The following is a 17,815-nucleotide window of genomic DNA, read 5'->3' on the forward strand; positions in this document are numbered from 1 at the left end:
AAAAGTGTTAAAGAAATCAAATTACATTTTAGATTCTTCAAAGTAGCCACCCTTTGCCTTGATGACAGCTTTGCACACTCTTGGCATTCTTTCAACCAGTTTCACCTGGAATACTTTTCCAACAGTCTTGAAGGAGTTCACACATATGCTGTGCACATATTGGCTGCTTCGCACACATGCGAAGATCATCGTTTCACTTACTCTGCGTCTCACAAAGCCACTGCGGTTGGAACCAAAAATCCACCGGTCTAATGTCCATTGCTAGTGTTTCTTGACCCAAGCAAGTCTCTTCTTATTGGTGTCCTTTAGTAGTGGTTTCTTTGCAGCAATTTGACAATGAAGGCCTGATTCACGCAGTCTCCTCTGAACAGTTGATGTTGCGATGTGTCTGTTACTTGAACTCTATGAAGCATTTATTTTGGCTGCAATTTCGGAGGCTGGTAACTCTAATGAACTTATCTTCTGCAGCAGAGGTAACTCTTGCTCTTCCTTTCCTGTAGCGGTCCTGAGGAGAGCCAGTTTCATCATAGAGCTTGATGGTTTTTGTGACTGCACTTGAAGAAACTTTCAAAGTTCTTGACATTTTCCAGATTGACTGACCTTCACGTCTTAAAGTAATGATGGACTGTCATTTCTCTTTGATTATTTGAGCTGTTCTTGCCATAGTATAGACTTTGTAATTTAACAAATAGGGATATCTTCTGAATACCACCCCTACCTTGTCAAAACACAACTGATTGGCTCAAACGCATTAAGAAGGAAAGAAATTCCACACATTTTTAACAAGACACACCTGTTAATTGAAATGTGTTCCAGGTGACTATCTCATGGAGCTGGTTGAGAGAATGCCAAGATTGTGCAAAGCTGTCATCAAGGCAAAGGGTGGCTACTTTGAAGAATATAAAATATATTTCTTTAACACTTTTTTGGTTACAACATGATTCCATATGTGTTATTTCATAGTTTTGATGTCTTCACTATAATTCTACAAAATAAAATAAAAACTCTTGAATGGGTAGGTGTGTCCAAACGTTTGACTGGTACTGTACATCATATTCGACTAAAACATAATAATTTCAAATCTTGCTTACATTTGTATACGATCACGTGTCTCTCTATTATGTGTGGGAATACTTGGGAACAGATTTCTTAAATTAAAATAACTTGGATTTCCTGGTGTTTTTACAGTCTTTTATGTCCAACAATGAAATCTTTTTTTTCTGAAAATTGAGGGGCCAAATAAAACCATCTCCGACAATTGGGAAACCCTGCCCCAGGTGTTTCATCTGTGGTAAACATGGGAGTTTATCAGCGCTGAGAGAATGGTTGAGACATTATTGATCCTCCAGGAATATATACAATATGTGTACACAGTCTTTCATGGGCTACATATGCACCCCCTTCACCCTCTCTCCTCAACTGCATTGTTTCTACAGAGCTTTTTAAAATGCCATTGTTACAAAGCCCTTGACAAAGAAACCTAATGTCTCTCTCCTGAGGATTCCATCTCAAAAGTATGTTCAGTCGTTCAGCCCTCAGGGCAGTCTCTCTCTGTAGCTGGCAATTCTGTACTTAATCTAACCACTCACAATTTGCATGATTAAAATATTAAATATCTGACATAATGAATTATGAAACAGAAGTAATTGAACGTCATTGCTTAGTTAGATCAGTAAGGGTGTGTGTGTGTCTGTGTGTCTAGTCAATACATCATAGGTCACATAGATTCCTGATATTATGAGTTTTGCCCTTGGTGGTGGTGTTTCACAGTAACACAACAATAATAACCACTATGATGGCGACAAAAAAGGAAATCACGTGACTTGTCAACACTGTCTACTCAAAGACATGCCACCAGAGGTGTCTTCACAGTCACCAAGTCCAGAACAGACTATGGGAGGCGCACAGTACTACATAGAGCCATGACTACATGGAAGTAACTCATGGCAGCAGTAAACTTAGATAAAAAAAGATAAAAATTCACCTTATGGAACAGCGGTGACTGTGAAGAGACAAAAACACAGACACAGACACATGCATACACACACATGAAAACATACGCATTTTATTGTGTTACTTTTAATTATTTTTTACTTTCGTTTATTTGGTAAATATTTTCTTAACTCTTCTTGAACTGCACAGTTGGTTAAGGGCATGTAAAGTAAGCATTTCACAGTAAGGTCTAAACTTGTTGTATTAGGCGCATATGACAAATAAAGTTTGATTTGATTTAACTATACACAGCCTCCTTAGGATGAAGAGGCGCTGTTGCACCTTCTTCACCATACTGTCTGGGTGGACCATCATTTCAGATTGTCAGTGACGTGTACACCGAGGAACTTGAAGCTTTCCACCTTCTCTACTGCGAACCCGTCAGTGTGGATAGAGGCACGCTCCCCCTGCTTTTTCCTGAAGTCCAAGATCAGCTTTTTTGTTTTACTGACGTTGAGGGAGAGGTTATTTTCCTGGCACCACTCCACCAGGGCCCTCACCTCCTCCCTGTAGGCTGTCTCATCATTGTTGGTAATCAGGTCTACTATGTTTGTGTGTTCTGCAAACTTGATGCTTGAGTTGGAGACTTGTGGCCATGCAGTCTTGGGTGAACAGGGAGTACATGAGGGGGCTGAGTACGCACACTTGTGGGTCCCCTGTGTTGAGGATCAGTGAAGTAGAGGTGTTGTTTCCTACCTTCATCACCTGGGGGTGGCCGGTCAGGAAGTCCAGGACCCAGTTGCACAGGGTGGAGTTCAGACCCAAGGCCCCGAGCTTGATGATGAGCTTGGAGGGTACTATGGTGATGAAGGCTGAGCTATAGTCAATGAACAGCATTCTTACATAGGTATTCCTCTTGTCCAGGTGGGATAGAGCAGTGTGCAGTGCAATGGCGATTGCATCGTTTGTGAATCTATTGGGGTGGTAAGCAAATTGAAGTGGGTCTAGTGTGTCAGGTAAGGTAGAGGTGATATGATCCTTAACTAGCCTTTCAAAGCACTTCATTATGACAGAAGTGAGTTCTACGGGGCGATAGTCATTTAGTTCAGTTATCTTTGCCCTCTTGAGTACAGGAACAATGGTGGACATATTGAAGCAAGTGGAGACAGCAGACTGGGATAGGGAGAGATTGAATATGTCTGTAAACACTCCAACCAGCTGGTCTGCGCATGCTCAGAGGACGCGGCTAAGGATGCCGTCTGGGTCGACAGCCTTGCGAGGGTTAACACGCTTCAATGTCCTACTCACGTCGGCCACGAAGAATGAGAGCCCACAGTCCTTGGGAGCTGGCCGCGTCTATGGCACTGTGTTATCCTCAAAGTAGCCAAAGAAGGTGTTTAGGTTGTCTGGGAGCAAGACGTTGGTGTCCGCGACGTGGATGGTTTCCCTTTGTAATTTCTGATTATCTGTAGACCCTGCCACATACAGTGCCTTGCGGAAGTATTCGGCCCCCTTGAACTTTGCGACCTTTTGCCACATTTCAGGCTTCAAACATAAAGATATAAAACTGTATTTTTTTGTGAAGAATCAACAACAAGTGGGACACAATCATGAAGTGGAACGACATTTATTGGATATTTCAAACTTTTTTAACAAATCAAAAACTGAAAAATTGGGCGTGCAAAATTATTCAGCCCCCTTAAGTTAATACTTTGTAGCACCACCTTTTGCTGCGATTACAGCTGTATGTCGCTTGGGGTATGTCTCTATCAGTTTTGCACATCGAGAGACTGAAATGTTTTCCCATTCCTCCTTGCAAAACAGCTCGAGCTCAGTGAGGTTGGATGGAGAGCATTTGTGAACAGCAGTTTTCAGTTCTTTCCACAGATTCTCGATTGGATTCAGGTCTGGACTTTGACTTGGCCATTCTAACACCTGGATATGTTTATTTTCGAACCATTCCATTGTAGATTTTGCTTTATGTTTTGGATCATTGTCTTGTTGGAAGACAAATCTTCATCCCAGTCTCAGGTCTTTTGCAGACTCCATCAGGTTTTCTTCCAGAATGGTCCTGTATTTGGCTCCATCCATCTTCCCATCAATTTTAACCATCTTCCCTGTCCCTGCTGAAGAAAAGCAGGCCCAAACCATGATGCTGCCACCACCATGTTTGACAGTGGGGATGGTGTGTTCAGGGTGATGAGCTGTGTTGCTTTTACGCCAAACATAACGTTTTGCATTGTTGCCAAAAAGTTCAATTTTGGTTTCATCTGACCAGAGCACCTTCTTCCACATGTTTGGTGTGTCTCCCAGGTGGCTTGTGGCAAACTTTAAACAACACTTTTTATGGATATCTTTAAGAAATGGCTTTCTTCTTGCCACTCTTCCATAAAGGCCAGATCTGTGCAATATACGACTGATTGTTGTCCTATGGACAGAGTCTCCCACCTCAGCTGTAGATCTCTGCAGTTCATCCAGAGGGATCATGGGCCTCTTGGCTGCATCTCTGATCAGTCTTTTCCTTGTATGAGCTGAAAGTTTAGAGGGACGGCCAGGTCTTGGTAGATTTGCAGTGGTCTGATACTCCTTCCATTTCAATATTATCGCTTGCACAGTGCTCCTTGGGATGTTTAAAGCTTGGGAAATCTTTTTGTATCCAAATCCGGCTTTAAACTTCTTCACAACAGTATCTCGGACCTGCCTGGTGTGTTCCTTGTTCTTCATGATGCTCTCTGCGCTTTTAACGGACCTCTGAGTCTATCACAGTGCAGGTGCATTTATACAGAGACTTGATTACACACAGGTGGATTGTATTTATCATCATTAGTCATTTAGGTCAACATTGGATCATTCAGAGATCCTCACTGAACTTCTGGAGAGAGTTTGCTGCACTGAAAGTAAAGGGGCTGAATAATTTTGCACGCCCAATTTTTCAGTTTTTGATTTGTTAAAAAAGTTTGAAATATCCAATAAATGTCGTTCCACTTCATGATTGTGTCCCACTTGTTGTTGATTCTTCACAAAAAAATACAGTTTTATATCTTTATGTTTGAAGCCTGAAATGTGGCAAAAGGTCGCAAAGTTCAAGGGGGCCGAATAGTTTCGCAAGGCACTGTACGTCTCGTGTTTGAGCCATTTAATTGCGTCTCCACTTTGTCTCTATACTGACGTTTTGCCTGTTTGATTGCCTTATGGAGGGAATAACTACACTGTTTGTATTCAACCATATTCCCAGTCACTTTGACATGGTTACATGTGGTGGTATCAATAATCATGATTATTATTCAATTTTTTTCCCCCAATTTCGTGATATCCAATTGGTAGGACAGTATTGTCCCATCGCTGCAACCCCCGTACGGACTCGGGAGAGGCGAAGGTCGAGAGCTGTGCTTCCTTCGAAACATGACCCCACCAAGCCACACTGCTTCTTGACACAATGCCCGCTTAACCCAGAAGCCAGCTGAACCAATGTGTTGGAGGAAACACCATACACCTGGCGACCGTGTCAGCGTGCATTACGTCCGGCCCGCCACAGGAGTCGCTAGAGCGCAACAGGACAAGGACAAACCCTCCCCTAACCCGGACAACATTGGGCCAATTGCACGCCGCCTCATGGGTCTCCCGGTCGTGGCCAGCTCGTCTACTTTATTGTCCAAAGACTGAACATTAGCGAGTAATGCACTCAGAAGCAGTGGATGGTGTTGCCTACTCCTGAGTCGGACTAGAAGTCCACTCTGAATACCTCTTTTCCGCCGGCGGCGTCTTGGAGCAGACTCTGGGATAAGTTCATTTTCCCTGGGGGTTGCGAAGAAAGGATCCAATTCGGGAAATTCGTATTCCTGGTCGTAATTCTGGTGAGTTACTGCCGCTCTGATATCCAAAAGTTATTTCCGGCTGTATATAATGACACAAAAACCGTTCTGGGCTAATAGTCTATGAAATAACCCACCAAAAAACAAAATACTGCAAAGTTGCTTAGTAGCTAGAAGCAGAGCTGCCATGTCTGTCGGTGCCATCTTACCACATGTCACTGTTTCTCAAAGAATTGTTCATGCAGGGTGCCATTCTTTCGCCGGTGAGGACAGTTTGTGAAACTGTTGGGGAAAAAATTGTATACCAACTTTACCACTCACCACTACAGCGTTCATATGTGAGTGTGTGCATAAAATGAAGAATTATAGCCCAGTACCAGTAGTACCATTCAAACCCATGTCTGGTAGAAACACTACACCAGGACTGCCAATGACAGTGAGTCCACCAAATCCGGCCAACCATAAAACAGCAAGCCTGGTATAGCGTGACAGATGTGTCATAACCTAGTAACCTGGTTGTGTGGCACATTACGGGTTATATGACAAGCCATGAGGAGTCTGTATTTGGCAAGCTGTAAAATTTTACTTTCACAGGACGTCTGAATATCCTTACACAGAACCCAAACCGTCTGCGCGCGTGCGCCATCGTGCGCCATCGTGCGCCATCGTGCAAAAATGTATTTTGTCCCCTTACACCAAACGCGATCAAGACACGCAGGTTAAAATATCAAAACAAACTCTGAACCAATTACATTAATTTGGGAACAGGTCAAAAAGCATTAAACATTTATGGCAATTTAGCTTGCACTAATTTGTCCTACTTAGCTAGCTTGCTGTTGCTAGCTAACATGTCCTGGGATATAAACATTGAGTTGTTATTTTACCTGAAATGCATAAGGTCCTCTACTCCGACAATTAATCCACACATAAAACGGTCAACCGAATCGTTTCTAGTCATCTCTCCTCCTTCCGGGCTTTTTCATTTTTGAACTTTTATGGCGATTAGCATCTAAACTTTCATAGTATTACTACACCGACCGGCAACACAGTTCGTTGTTCAATCACCCACGTGGGTATAACCAATGAGGAGATGGGACGTGGGTACCTGCTTCCATAAACCAATGAGGAGATGGGAGAGGCAGGACTTGCAGTGCGATCTGCGTCAGAAATAGAAAGGACTTCTATTTTAGCCCTTGGCAATGCAGACGTTCGTTGACGCGCGCGAGCATTGTGGGTGCAATAATTGAATAACAGATTTATAAATGTATTTTGCACACGCGAAGTGAGCGGTGTGGTCAGCCTATTATAGGTTGTGTGAGGTCCTCTGACCGTGGACCAGAACTTAGAGACCCATTACCATGTGACTCAGATCCAGATAATTTCCCTGCATACTGCAAAGATGTTAGTGTAAAGAGGGAAAATAAAATACATTGGAATATGTTTTCACTAAGGAGGAGTGATTAATGGAAGCATACCTCACACAACCTCTAATAGGGTGACCACATCCTCATGTCATTCTAGTCATGGAAAGAGGGATGGATGACACCACATAACTTGTTATTACACAATTGTTAGATGATACTGAAGCTGATGCCAACAGTGGGGTATTTTATCAAACCCTTAAAAGGTAATAAAATCAATTGAGGAAATGCATTTACAAGCAGAGCACTCGTAAAAGGAGAGACAGCAGACAAATGCACAAGGTGCCATTTTAATAATTTATTAAATGCAGCATAACACACTTCATACTAATACGTGCATATCTTTTTGCTGCGAATGTAAATAGAATTGATTGTTTTGTATATAAAATTAAACATAACATTGTATATATATATATATATATATATATATATACACACTGTATATATAATGACAAACAAAACATGTCCTTTGTGCTACTGATTACGATGTAGTGTTGGTATTAGTCATACATTTCAGAACGGGATGACGTCATAACGATGAGACACATGCTACTTAATGGCCACGGGGCAAAATAGAGAAACATACAAATTCCACAGGAACAAAGTCATAGGTGCATATGAAATGAGACCCCATTCCCTACATTACTTTTGCCCAGGGTCCATGAGGTTCTGGCCAAAGGTAGTGCACTATATATTGAATAGGGTGCCATTTTGTACACAGGCAATGTCTGAAGCAGTGCATTGGTGACAGTCCGGTTGCCATATCTGGAGCTACTTTTGCTAACTCCTTTGATGTAAACAAGTGCTTTATCATTGTTTGCTGAAGTAGAACCAAACAGGCAACCCAGCTACATTCATAATAGCCGGGTTGCCAGATCTGGTGTAACTTTTGCTACTTCTTTATGGTAACCAACTCCTTTACCATTGTTATATGGAACAGAACCAAACTGGCAACCCATCTGCACTGATGATGACCTAGTTGCCAAATTTGGTGCTACTTTTGCTAACTCCTTTATGGTAAACAACTAATTTATCATTGTTTTGATTAAGCAGAACCAAACTGGCAACCCAGCTGAATTGATGATATATGCATCAGGTTGATATGCTCAGCAAATACCCTACAAGTACGGTAAAATACTGTAATACTGGCCCACAAAGTAACTAATACTTAGCCGTGTCCTCAACATCAGGACAAACAATAACATCCATGTGGTATTTGCATATTAATTTATTAGGCCTTTTGGGTATACTTATTTATATAGGAAAACTATTGAAATCAAGTGCGTTTGCAGGAAGGAATTAGAGGCATGGCTTGTTCAAACTAAAAAAGTGCAAATTCACATTCCTTATAACTAATAATGAGTTATCTCCATAACATTACATTGTTAGAGCTATTTTGTGTGCGTACAGGTAGAATGTGTGAATGAAAGTGCATGCAGAACAATTCAAGAGAACATAAATACTGTGATCTGTTGAGGTAAATTAAAGGTATCACCTCGGAACCCAGAACTAAATCTCACGCTACTATAGCAGCTAGCTGTCTGTCACGAAAGATTAGGTTAGGTATTTTGTTGTTGTTGAATGGACTAAACATTCTTTAACATAAACTATTCACATTCATAACAGACAGACAGACACTATGTAAAAAAGAAATAAATTCCCTGAGGACTAAAATCCTATTGATACAGAGTTTTTGTTGAGAACACTGACGGATGGAGAAAGATAGCTGAAATTATACATATTTGAAGATACTAATGTGAACATACTCATCTTTTTAAAATAAGCATGATATGAATTCATGGCTACATACATTGAATTAATGAATGTATGAAGGAATACATGAGTTGACGGACGACTGCTGTGTTGTGACAGGATGTGCCCTTCAAAATAAATAATGCTTTTTTTGCTTAGTGGTGAGTAGTGAGAGAGGGAGGGAGAAGGACTGGGGGGAGGAGGAAAGAAATTAAAGAAAGAGAGAGAGGGAGAAAAGGAATGTCGTACTAGCTGGAAAGGTCATTGAGGTCGCCACCCTGTTCTATGACGGCCTTGGCAAACTGCTTAAACACGCGGTCCATGTAGGTGCTCTGTCGGGGCCACAGGCCCTCCAGGAAACCAATATGGCCACCGTGGCAGGTGATGAGGAGGGCTAGGTTAGGGTTCTGCTTCACCGCCTCCACTGGAATGGCTGACGAGGAGAGAAGAAAACATAGATTATTAACAATCAGTCAAGCAGTGGACATACACCGAGCACTTGACTTGATTTGACTTTCAAAACCCCACAGAAATACTGTATGCACGTACATATTCCATGTAGTATAAATCTTATGTCTTACACACTGATTAGTGCATTACAAGAATGTGCCCTGCACAAATCACAAACATTATACATATACATTATACACTTTTTTGCTCCACTGTAAAATGCTGCCTAGAAAGCCAGCATCCCAGAATCGCCTCTTTACTGTTGACATTGAGACTGGTGTTTTGCAGGTACTATTTAATAAAGCTGCCAGTTGAGGACTTGTGAGGCGTCTGTTTCTCAAACTAGACACTCTAATGTACTCGTCCTCTTGCTCAGTTGTGCACCGGGGCCTCCCACTCCTCTTTCTATTCTGGTTAGAGACGGTTTGTGCTGTTCTATGAAGGGAGTAGTACACGGCATTGTACGAGATCTTCCGTTTCTTGGCAATTTCTCGCATCGAATAGCCTTCATTTCTCAGAACAAGAATAGACTGATGAGTTTCAGAAGAAAGTTCTTTGTTTCTGTCCATTATGAGCCTATAATCGAACACACAAATGCTGATGCTCCAGATAATCAAATAGTCTAAAGAAGACCAGTGTTATTGCTTCTTTAATTAGAGTTTTGCTAACAATTTCAAAAGGGTTTTCTAATGATCAATTAGCCTTTGAAAATTTTTCAACCACTCCACAAATTTCTTGTTCACAAACTATAGTTTTGGCAAGTCGGTTAAGACATCTGTGTGCATGACACAAGTAATTTTTCCAACTATTGTTTACAGACAGATTATTTCACTGTGTCACAATTCCAGTGGGTCAGAACTTTACATACACTAAGTTGACTGTGCCTTTAAAGAGCTTGGAAAATGACAGAAAATGATGTCCTGGCTTTAGAAGCTTCTAATAGGCTAATTGACATCATTTGAGACAATTGGAGGTGTACCTGTGGATGTATTTCAAGGCCTACCTTCAAACTCAGTGCCTCTTTGCTTGACATCATGGAAAATCCAAAGAAATCAGCCAAGACCTCAGGAAAAGAATTGTAGACCTCCACAAGTCTGGTTTATCCTTGGGAGCAATTTCAAAAAACCTGAAGGTACCATGTTCATCTGAACAAACAATAGTACACAAGTATAAACACCATGGCCGTCATACCGCTCAGGAAGGAGACGTGTTCTGTCTCCTAGAGATGAACGTACTGTCACGATCGTCGTATGGAGTAGACCAAAGCCCAGCGTGGTTAGAATACATTCTTCTTTATTGAAGGAAGAACACGAAGAACACTTAAACAAACCAACAAAACGATAAGACGAATGTGACCTCTAACAAAACACTGCGCTAACATGCAACATAACATAGACAATAACCCACGAAATACCCAAAGAAGATGGCTGCCTAAATATCTAGGCAACCATAGACCTACATAAACACCTAGATGGAAAACAACCCCATAAATCTACAAAACCCCTAGACGGTCCAAAAACGCTAGATGAGACAAAAACACACATACCACCCTCGTCACACCCTGACCTAACCAAAATATATAAAGAAAACAATAGGCAATTAACAAGACACCCCCAATAAAGGAGTGGTTCTGCAGGTGGTAACCACAGACCACTTCTCAGTTCCTATGCTTCCTGGCTGATGTTTTGGTCACTTTTGAATGCCAGCGGTGCTTTCACTCTAGTGGTAGCATGAGACGGAGTCTACAACCCACACAAGTGGCTCAGGTAGTGCAGCTCATCCAGGATGGCACATCAATGCGAGCTGTGGCAAGAAGGTTTGCTGTCTGTCAGCGTAGTGTCCAGAGCATGGAGGCGCTACCAGGAGACAGGCCAGTACACCAGGAGACGTGGAGGAGGCCGTAGGAGGGCAACAACCCAGCAGCAGGACCGCTACCTCCGCCTTTGTGCAAGGAGGAGCAGGCGGAGCACTGCCAGAGCCCTGCAAAATGACCTCCAGCAGGCCACAAATGTGTATGTGTCTGCTCAAACGGTCAGAAACAGACTCCATGAGGGTGGTATGAGGGCCCGACGTCCACAGGTGGGGGTTGTGCTTACAGCCCAACACCATGCAGGACTTTTGGCATTTGCCAGAGAACACCAAGATTGGCAAATTCGCCACTGGCGCCCTGTGCTCTTCACAGATGAAAGCAGGTTCACACTGAGCACATGACAGACGTGACAGTCTGGAGACGCCGTGGAGAACGTTCTGCTGCCTGCAACATCCTCCAGCATGACCGGTTTGGCGGTGGGTCAGTCATGGTGTGGGGTGGCATTTCTTTGGGGGGCCGCACAGCCCTCCATGTGCTCGCCAGAGGTAACCTGACTGCCATTAGGTACCGAGATGAGATCCTCAGACCCCTTGTGAGACCATATGCTGGTGCGGTTGGCCCTGGGTTCCTCCTAATGCAAGACAATGCTAGACCTCATGTGGCTGGAGTGTGTCAGCAGTTCCTGCAAGAGGAAGGCATTGATGCTATGGACTGGCCCGCCCGTTCCCCAGACCTGAATCCAATTGAGCACATCTGGGACATCATGTCTCGCTCCATCCACCAACGCCACGTTGCACCACAGACTGTCCAGGAGTTGGCGGATGCTTTAGTCCAGGTCTGGGAGGAGATCCCTCAGGAGACCATCCGCCACCTCATCAGGAGCATGCCCAGGCATTGTAGGGAGGTCATACAGGCACGTGGAGGCCACACACACTACTGAGCCTCATTTTGAATTGTTTTAAAGACATTACATCAAAGTTGGATCAGCCTGTAGTGTGGTTTTCCACTTTAATTTTGAGTGTGACTCCAAATCCAGACCTCCATGGGTTGATAAATTTGATTTCCATTGATAATTTTTGTGTGATTTTGTTGTCAGCACATTCAACTATGTAAAGAAAAAAGTATTTAATAATAATATTTCATTCATTCAGCTCTAGGATGTGTTATTTTAGTGTTCCCTTTATTTGTTTGAGCAGTGTATATAAAGAAAACAAAGAATACTCAGGTCATGGCGTGACAGTACCCCCCCACAAAGGTGCAGACTCCGGCCGCAGAAACCAAATCTAAAGGGGAGGGTACGGGTGGGCCTCTTTCACCGCAGCGGCTTGGGTGCGGGACGTGGACCCCGCTCTATCTCAGTCTTGGCCCACTTAGGTGGCATCTCAGTAGTGGGGACCCTCACAGCGGGCCCCGGACTGAAGATCATCGTAGAGGGCGCCTCTGGACTGAGGGGCAGCTCCGGACTGAGGGGTTGCTCCGGACTGGCTGACGGCTCTGGCGGCTCCTGGCTGGCTGACGGTTCTGGCGGCTCCGGACAGGAGGGAGACTCTGGCGGCTCCGGACAGGAGGGAGACTCTGGCGGCTCCGGACAGGAGGGAGACCCGACGTAGGAGGTTCCGGTCTGCGGCCCATCGTTGGAGGTTCCGGTTTGTAGACTGTTGCCGGACGCTCTGGACTGGGTACTGTTGCCGGACGCTCTGGACTGGGTACTGTTGCCCGATGCTCTGGACTGGGTACTGTTGCCGGACGCTCTGGACTGGGTACTGTTGCCGGACGCTCTGGACTGGGTACTGTTGCTGGATGCTCTGGCAAGGCGCACTGCAGGCCTGGTGCGTGGTGCCAGCACTGGAGGTACCGGGCTGGGGACACGCACCTCAGAGCGAGTGCGGGGAGGAGGAACAGGGCGTACAGGGCTCTGGAGATGCACAGGAAAACTGGTGCGTGGTGTTGGCACTGGTGGTACTGGGCTGGGGACACGCACCTCAGGGCGAGTGCGGGGAGCAGGCACAGGACATACTGGGCTGTTGAGGCGTACTGGAGGTCTGGAGTGTAAAGCTGAAACAACCTGTCCTGGCTGGATGCTCATTCTAGCCCGGCCAATGCGAGGAGCTGGAATATAGCGCACCGGGCTAGAAATGCGCACTGGAGACACCGTGCACATCTCTGCATAACACGGTGCCTGACCAGTTACACGCTCCCCACAGTAAGCACGAGGAGTTGGCTCAGGTCTCCTACCTGACTTAGCCAATCTCCTCGTGTCCCTCCCCCGCCAAATTTCTTTGGGCTGCCTCTAGGGCTTCCGTGCTAGCTGCGTACCCTTATATCTTCGCCGTTCCTCCATTCTCCTGTATCCCTCCTCGCACTGTTCCAAAGAATCCCATGCAGGCTCTGGCACTCTCCCTGGATCGATCTACCAACTCTCAATCTCCTCCCAGGTTGTTACCCATTCGTCCTTCTCCCGGGTCCATTTCTCCATTAAGCGCAGTTCCTCCCAATCACGCTGCTTGGTCATTTTAAGGTGGGTTATTCTGACACGATCGTCATATGGAGTAGACCAAAGTGCAGCGTGGTTAGAATACATTCTTCTTTATTGAAGGAAGAACACTTAAACAAAACAACAAAACGATAAGACGAACGTGACCGCTAACGAAACACTGAGCTAACGTGCAACATAACATAGACAATAACCCACGAAATACCCAAAGAAGATGGCTGCCTAAATATGGTTCCCAATCAGAGACAACGATAAACACCTGCCTCTAATTGAGAACCAATCTAGGCAACCATAGACCTACAAACACCTAGATGGAAAACAACCCCATAAATCTACAAAACCCCTAGACAGTACAAAAACCCTAGATGAGACAAAAACACACATACCACTCTCATCACAACCTGACCTAACCAAAATATATAAAGAAAACAAAGAATACTCAGGTCAGGGCATGACACGTACTTTGGTGCGAAAAGTGCAAATCAATCTCAGAACAACAGCAAAGGACCTTGTGAAGATGCTGGAGGAAACAGGTACAAAAGTATCTATATCCACAGTAAAACGAGTCCTATATCGACATAACCTGAAAGGCTGCTCAGCAAGGAAGAAGCCACTGCTCCAAAACCGTCATAAAAAAGCCAGACTATGGTTTGCAACTGCACATGGGGACAAAGATCGTACTTTTTGGAGAAATGTCCTGTGGTCTGATGAAAAAAAAGTAGAACTGTTTGGCCATAATGACCATCGTTATGTTTGGAGGAAAAAGGGGGAGGCATGCAAGCCGAAGAATACCATCCCAACCGTGAAGCATGGGGGTGGCAGCATCATGTTGTGGGGGTGCTTTTCTGCAGGAGGGACTGGTGCACTTCACAAAATAGATGGCATCATGAGGAAGAAAAATTATGTGGATATATTGAAGCAACATCTCAAGACATCAGTAGGAAGTTAAAGCTTGATCGCAAATGGGTCTTCCAAATAGACAATGGGCCCAAGCATACTTTCAAAGTTGTGGCAAAATGGCTTAAGGACAACAAAGTCAAGGTAATGGAGTGGCCATCACAAAGCCCTGACCTGAATCCCATAGAAAATTTGTGGGCAGAACTGAAAGAACGCATGCGAGCATGGAGGCCTACATACCTGACTCAGTTACACCAGCTCTGTAAGGAGGAATGGGCCAAAATTCACCAAACTTATTGTGGGAAGCTTGTGGAAGGCTACCCGAAACGTTTGACAATTTTAACAATTTAGTTAAACAATTTAAAGGCAATGCTACCAAATACTAATTGAGTGTATGTAAACTTCTGACCCACTGGGAATGTGATGAAATAAATAAAAGCTGAAATAAATCATTCTCTCTACTATTATTCGGACATTTCACATTTTAAAAATAAAGTGATGATTCTAACTGACCTAAGACAGGAAATGTTTACTAGGATTAAATGTCAGGAATTGTGAAAAACTGAGTTTAAATGTATTTGGTTAAGGTGTATGTAACGTTCGTCGTTGGGAGAAAGAGAGGAGGACCAAGGTGCAGCGTGGTAAGTATTCATTATGCCTTTTAATGAAAACGAATACTCAAAGAAAACAACAAAAACGATAAACGACACAGTTCTGGATGGTGAACATACACTACAGAAAATAATCACCCACAACTCAAAAGTGAAACCAGTCTACCAGTCTAAGTATGGTTCTCAATCAGGGACAACGATTGACAGCTGCTTCTGATTGAGAACCATACCAGGCCAAACACAGAATCCCAAATGATAGAAAAAGGAACATAGACTGCCCACCCCAACTCACGCCCTGACCATACTAAAACAAAGACAAAACAAAGGAACTAAGGTCAGAACGTGACAGTGTATGTAAACTTCCAACTTCAACTGTAGCTATAAAATCTGACCAGATCAACAGTTGGGGCAATAGCATACATAATAGTATCATTCGCATATAGATGAGGTTTTCTAACAGATTGACCAATGGTGTTTATATAAATATTGAAGAGAATAGGTCACAAAATCGACCACTTTTATGCACTTCAAGAAATTCCGACTTCACCCCATCAATCACGATGGCCTGAGTTCTGTCACTAAGACAATCATGAAACCGTGAAAAGGTGTCAGAGCTCAGGCCTAACGAGGACAACTCCTTCAATAAAATAGCATGATCAACAGTATCAAAAGCTTTTGACAGGTCCACAAACGAAGCAGCATTTCATTTTAGTGTCTAAACCTTTGACATCATTAACAACTAAAGTGATTGCTGTAATAGTGCTTTGCCCATGCCTAAACCCTGATTGGTTAACATTTCTCAGATAAAAAAGAGCAAACTTGTACAATTGGCTCCAATTGGTCGGCCCCTGTGGATTTCTTGTTATCTATTGCTACAAAGCATCCAGGACTTATTTTTCTTTAATTAGCCTAAAAGAAAAGCGTTGACTATCATTTCTCTCATCATACAGCAAGTTTCCCCTATCAGCATCCAGCCAAGTATCATTGTGAATAGGCTTAGAAGTTATTTCAAAGAGATAGCCTGCTGAAATAAAATGGTGATTAAATGCATCAATGATGGCATTTTTACCATAATGAGGCCAGTATCTGAATGAATTTGTTGTGACAGAGAAGAGGAAGTACAACCCTTCAGGGATTTGACAGTTTTCCAGAATTTAGCCGGGTTCCCATGACAATTCGAACAAGCGGTTACATAATAATCAGATTTAGCCTTTCTGATTTGTCTTACACAATGACACAGCTGCTTAAAAGCTTGCCAGTCCGAGCCTAAGCCTGTGTTCCTGGCCTTGACCCAATTTTATGAATATATACTTCTATATACTTCTGATACTTCTTCTGATTCTGATTCCAGGGCCGTGTAGGCTTGGTCACCAGCTGGGTTAGGTTTAGATCATTACACATGTCTTTTAGATTTCATTTTAGATTGCTTTTCCCAATCATAATTTAGGTCACCCAGGATAATAACTTCTGATTTAGTAAAATAAGACAACAAACTAGTTAACTCCTTGACCACTATAACAGTTATGGATATATTTTTCCCCAGACAAGATGTCTTCTACATTGTGTCTTTGGCTGCATTGTCTTTCGGTATCGGCCTTGCTTATCAGCTATGTAATCAACATGGAGGGCCAGTGGGAGGCTATGTAACGAACATGGAGGGCCGGTGTTGTGCTATGTAACCAACACGGAGGGCCAGTGGTGGGCTTTGTAACCAACATGGAGGGCCAGTGGTAGGCTTTGTAACCAAAATGGAGGGCCAGAGGTGGGGTGTGATTGTGGACCCACCATGACTGGGAGAGAAGACGTCGTCTGCAGCATTTAGACACAACATGGGCACCTGCACAGACTTGAGCCTGTGGATGGGACTGGCATCATGGTAGTAGTCATCATTGGTGGGGTAGCCAAACATTATAGACGTGAACCTCTCATCAAACTCACGGAGGGTCTTGGCCTGCAGGGGGGTTGGGATAAAGTCAAATTAAAAGGTGACATCCGACAACAAAACAGTGGCTTGAGAAAGTATTCACCCCCTTGGCATTTTTACTATTTTGTTGCCTTACAACCTGGAATTAAAATAGATTTTTGGACGGTTTGTATCATTTGATTTACACAACATGCCTACCACATTGAAGATGCAAAATATATTTTATTGTGAAACAAACAAGAAATAAGACAACAAAAAAACAGAAAACTTGAGCATGCATAACTATTCACCCCCCAAAGTCAATACTTTGTAGAGCCACTTTTTGCAGCAATTACAGCTGCAAGCCTCTTGGGGTATGTCTCTATAAGCTTGGCACATCTAGCCACTGGGATTTTTGCCCATTCTTCAAGGCAAAACTGCTCCAGCTCCTTCAAGTGGGATGGGTTCCATTGGTGTACAGCAGGCTTTAAGTCATACCACAGATTCTCAATTGGATTGAGGTCTGTGCTTTGACTAGGCCATTCCAAGACATTTAAATGTTTCCCATTAAACCACTCAAGTGTTGCTTTAGCAATATGCTTAGGGTCCTTGTCCTGCTTGAAGGTGAACCTCCGTCCCAGTCTCAAATCTCTGGAAGACTGAAACAGGTTTCCCTCAAGAATTTCCCTGTATTTAGCGCCATCCATCATTCGTTCAATTCTGACCAGTTTCC

The 17,815-nt window shown here is 43.6% G+C and overlaps 1 protein-coding gene across 1 annotated transcript in view; it reads right to left on the reverse strand.

Annotated features, from left to right (window-relative positions):
- Positions 1-7,448: 7,448 nt before the first annotated feature.
- Positions 7,449-17,815, reverse strand: part of LOC112260657 (phospholipase ABHD3) — a 34,218-nt gene continuing 23,851 nt past the window's right edge. The window contains 2 exon segments of the mRNA XM_024435931.2: positions 7,449-9,350; positions 16,965-17,130. Of these exon segments, the coding sequence (XP_024291699.2) occupies positions 9,166-9,350; positions 16,965-17,130 (351 nt within the window). The 3' untranslated portion in view covers positions 7,449-9,165.

The sequence above is a fragment of the Oncorhynchus tshawytscha genome, linkage group LG10 (assembly GCF_018296145.1).
Source record: "Oncorhynchus tshawytscha isolate Ot180627B linkage group LG10, Otsh_v2.0, whole genome shotgun sequence".
Classification (NCBI taxonomy): domain Eukaryota; kingdom Metazoa; phylum Chordata; class Actinopteri; order Salmoniformes; family Salmonidae; genus Oncorhynchus; species Oncorhynchus tshawytscha.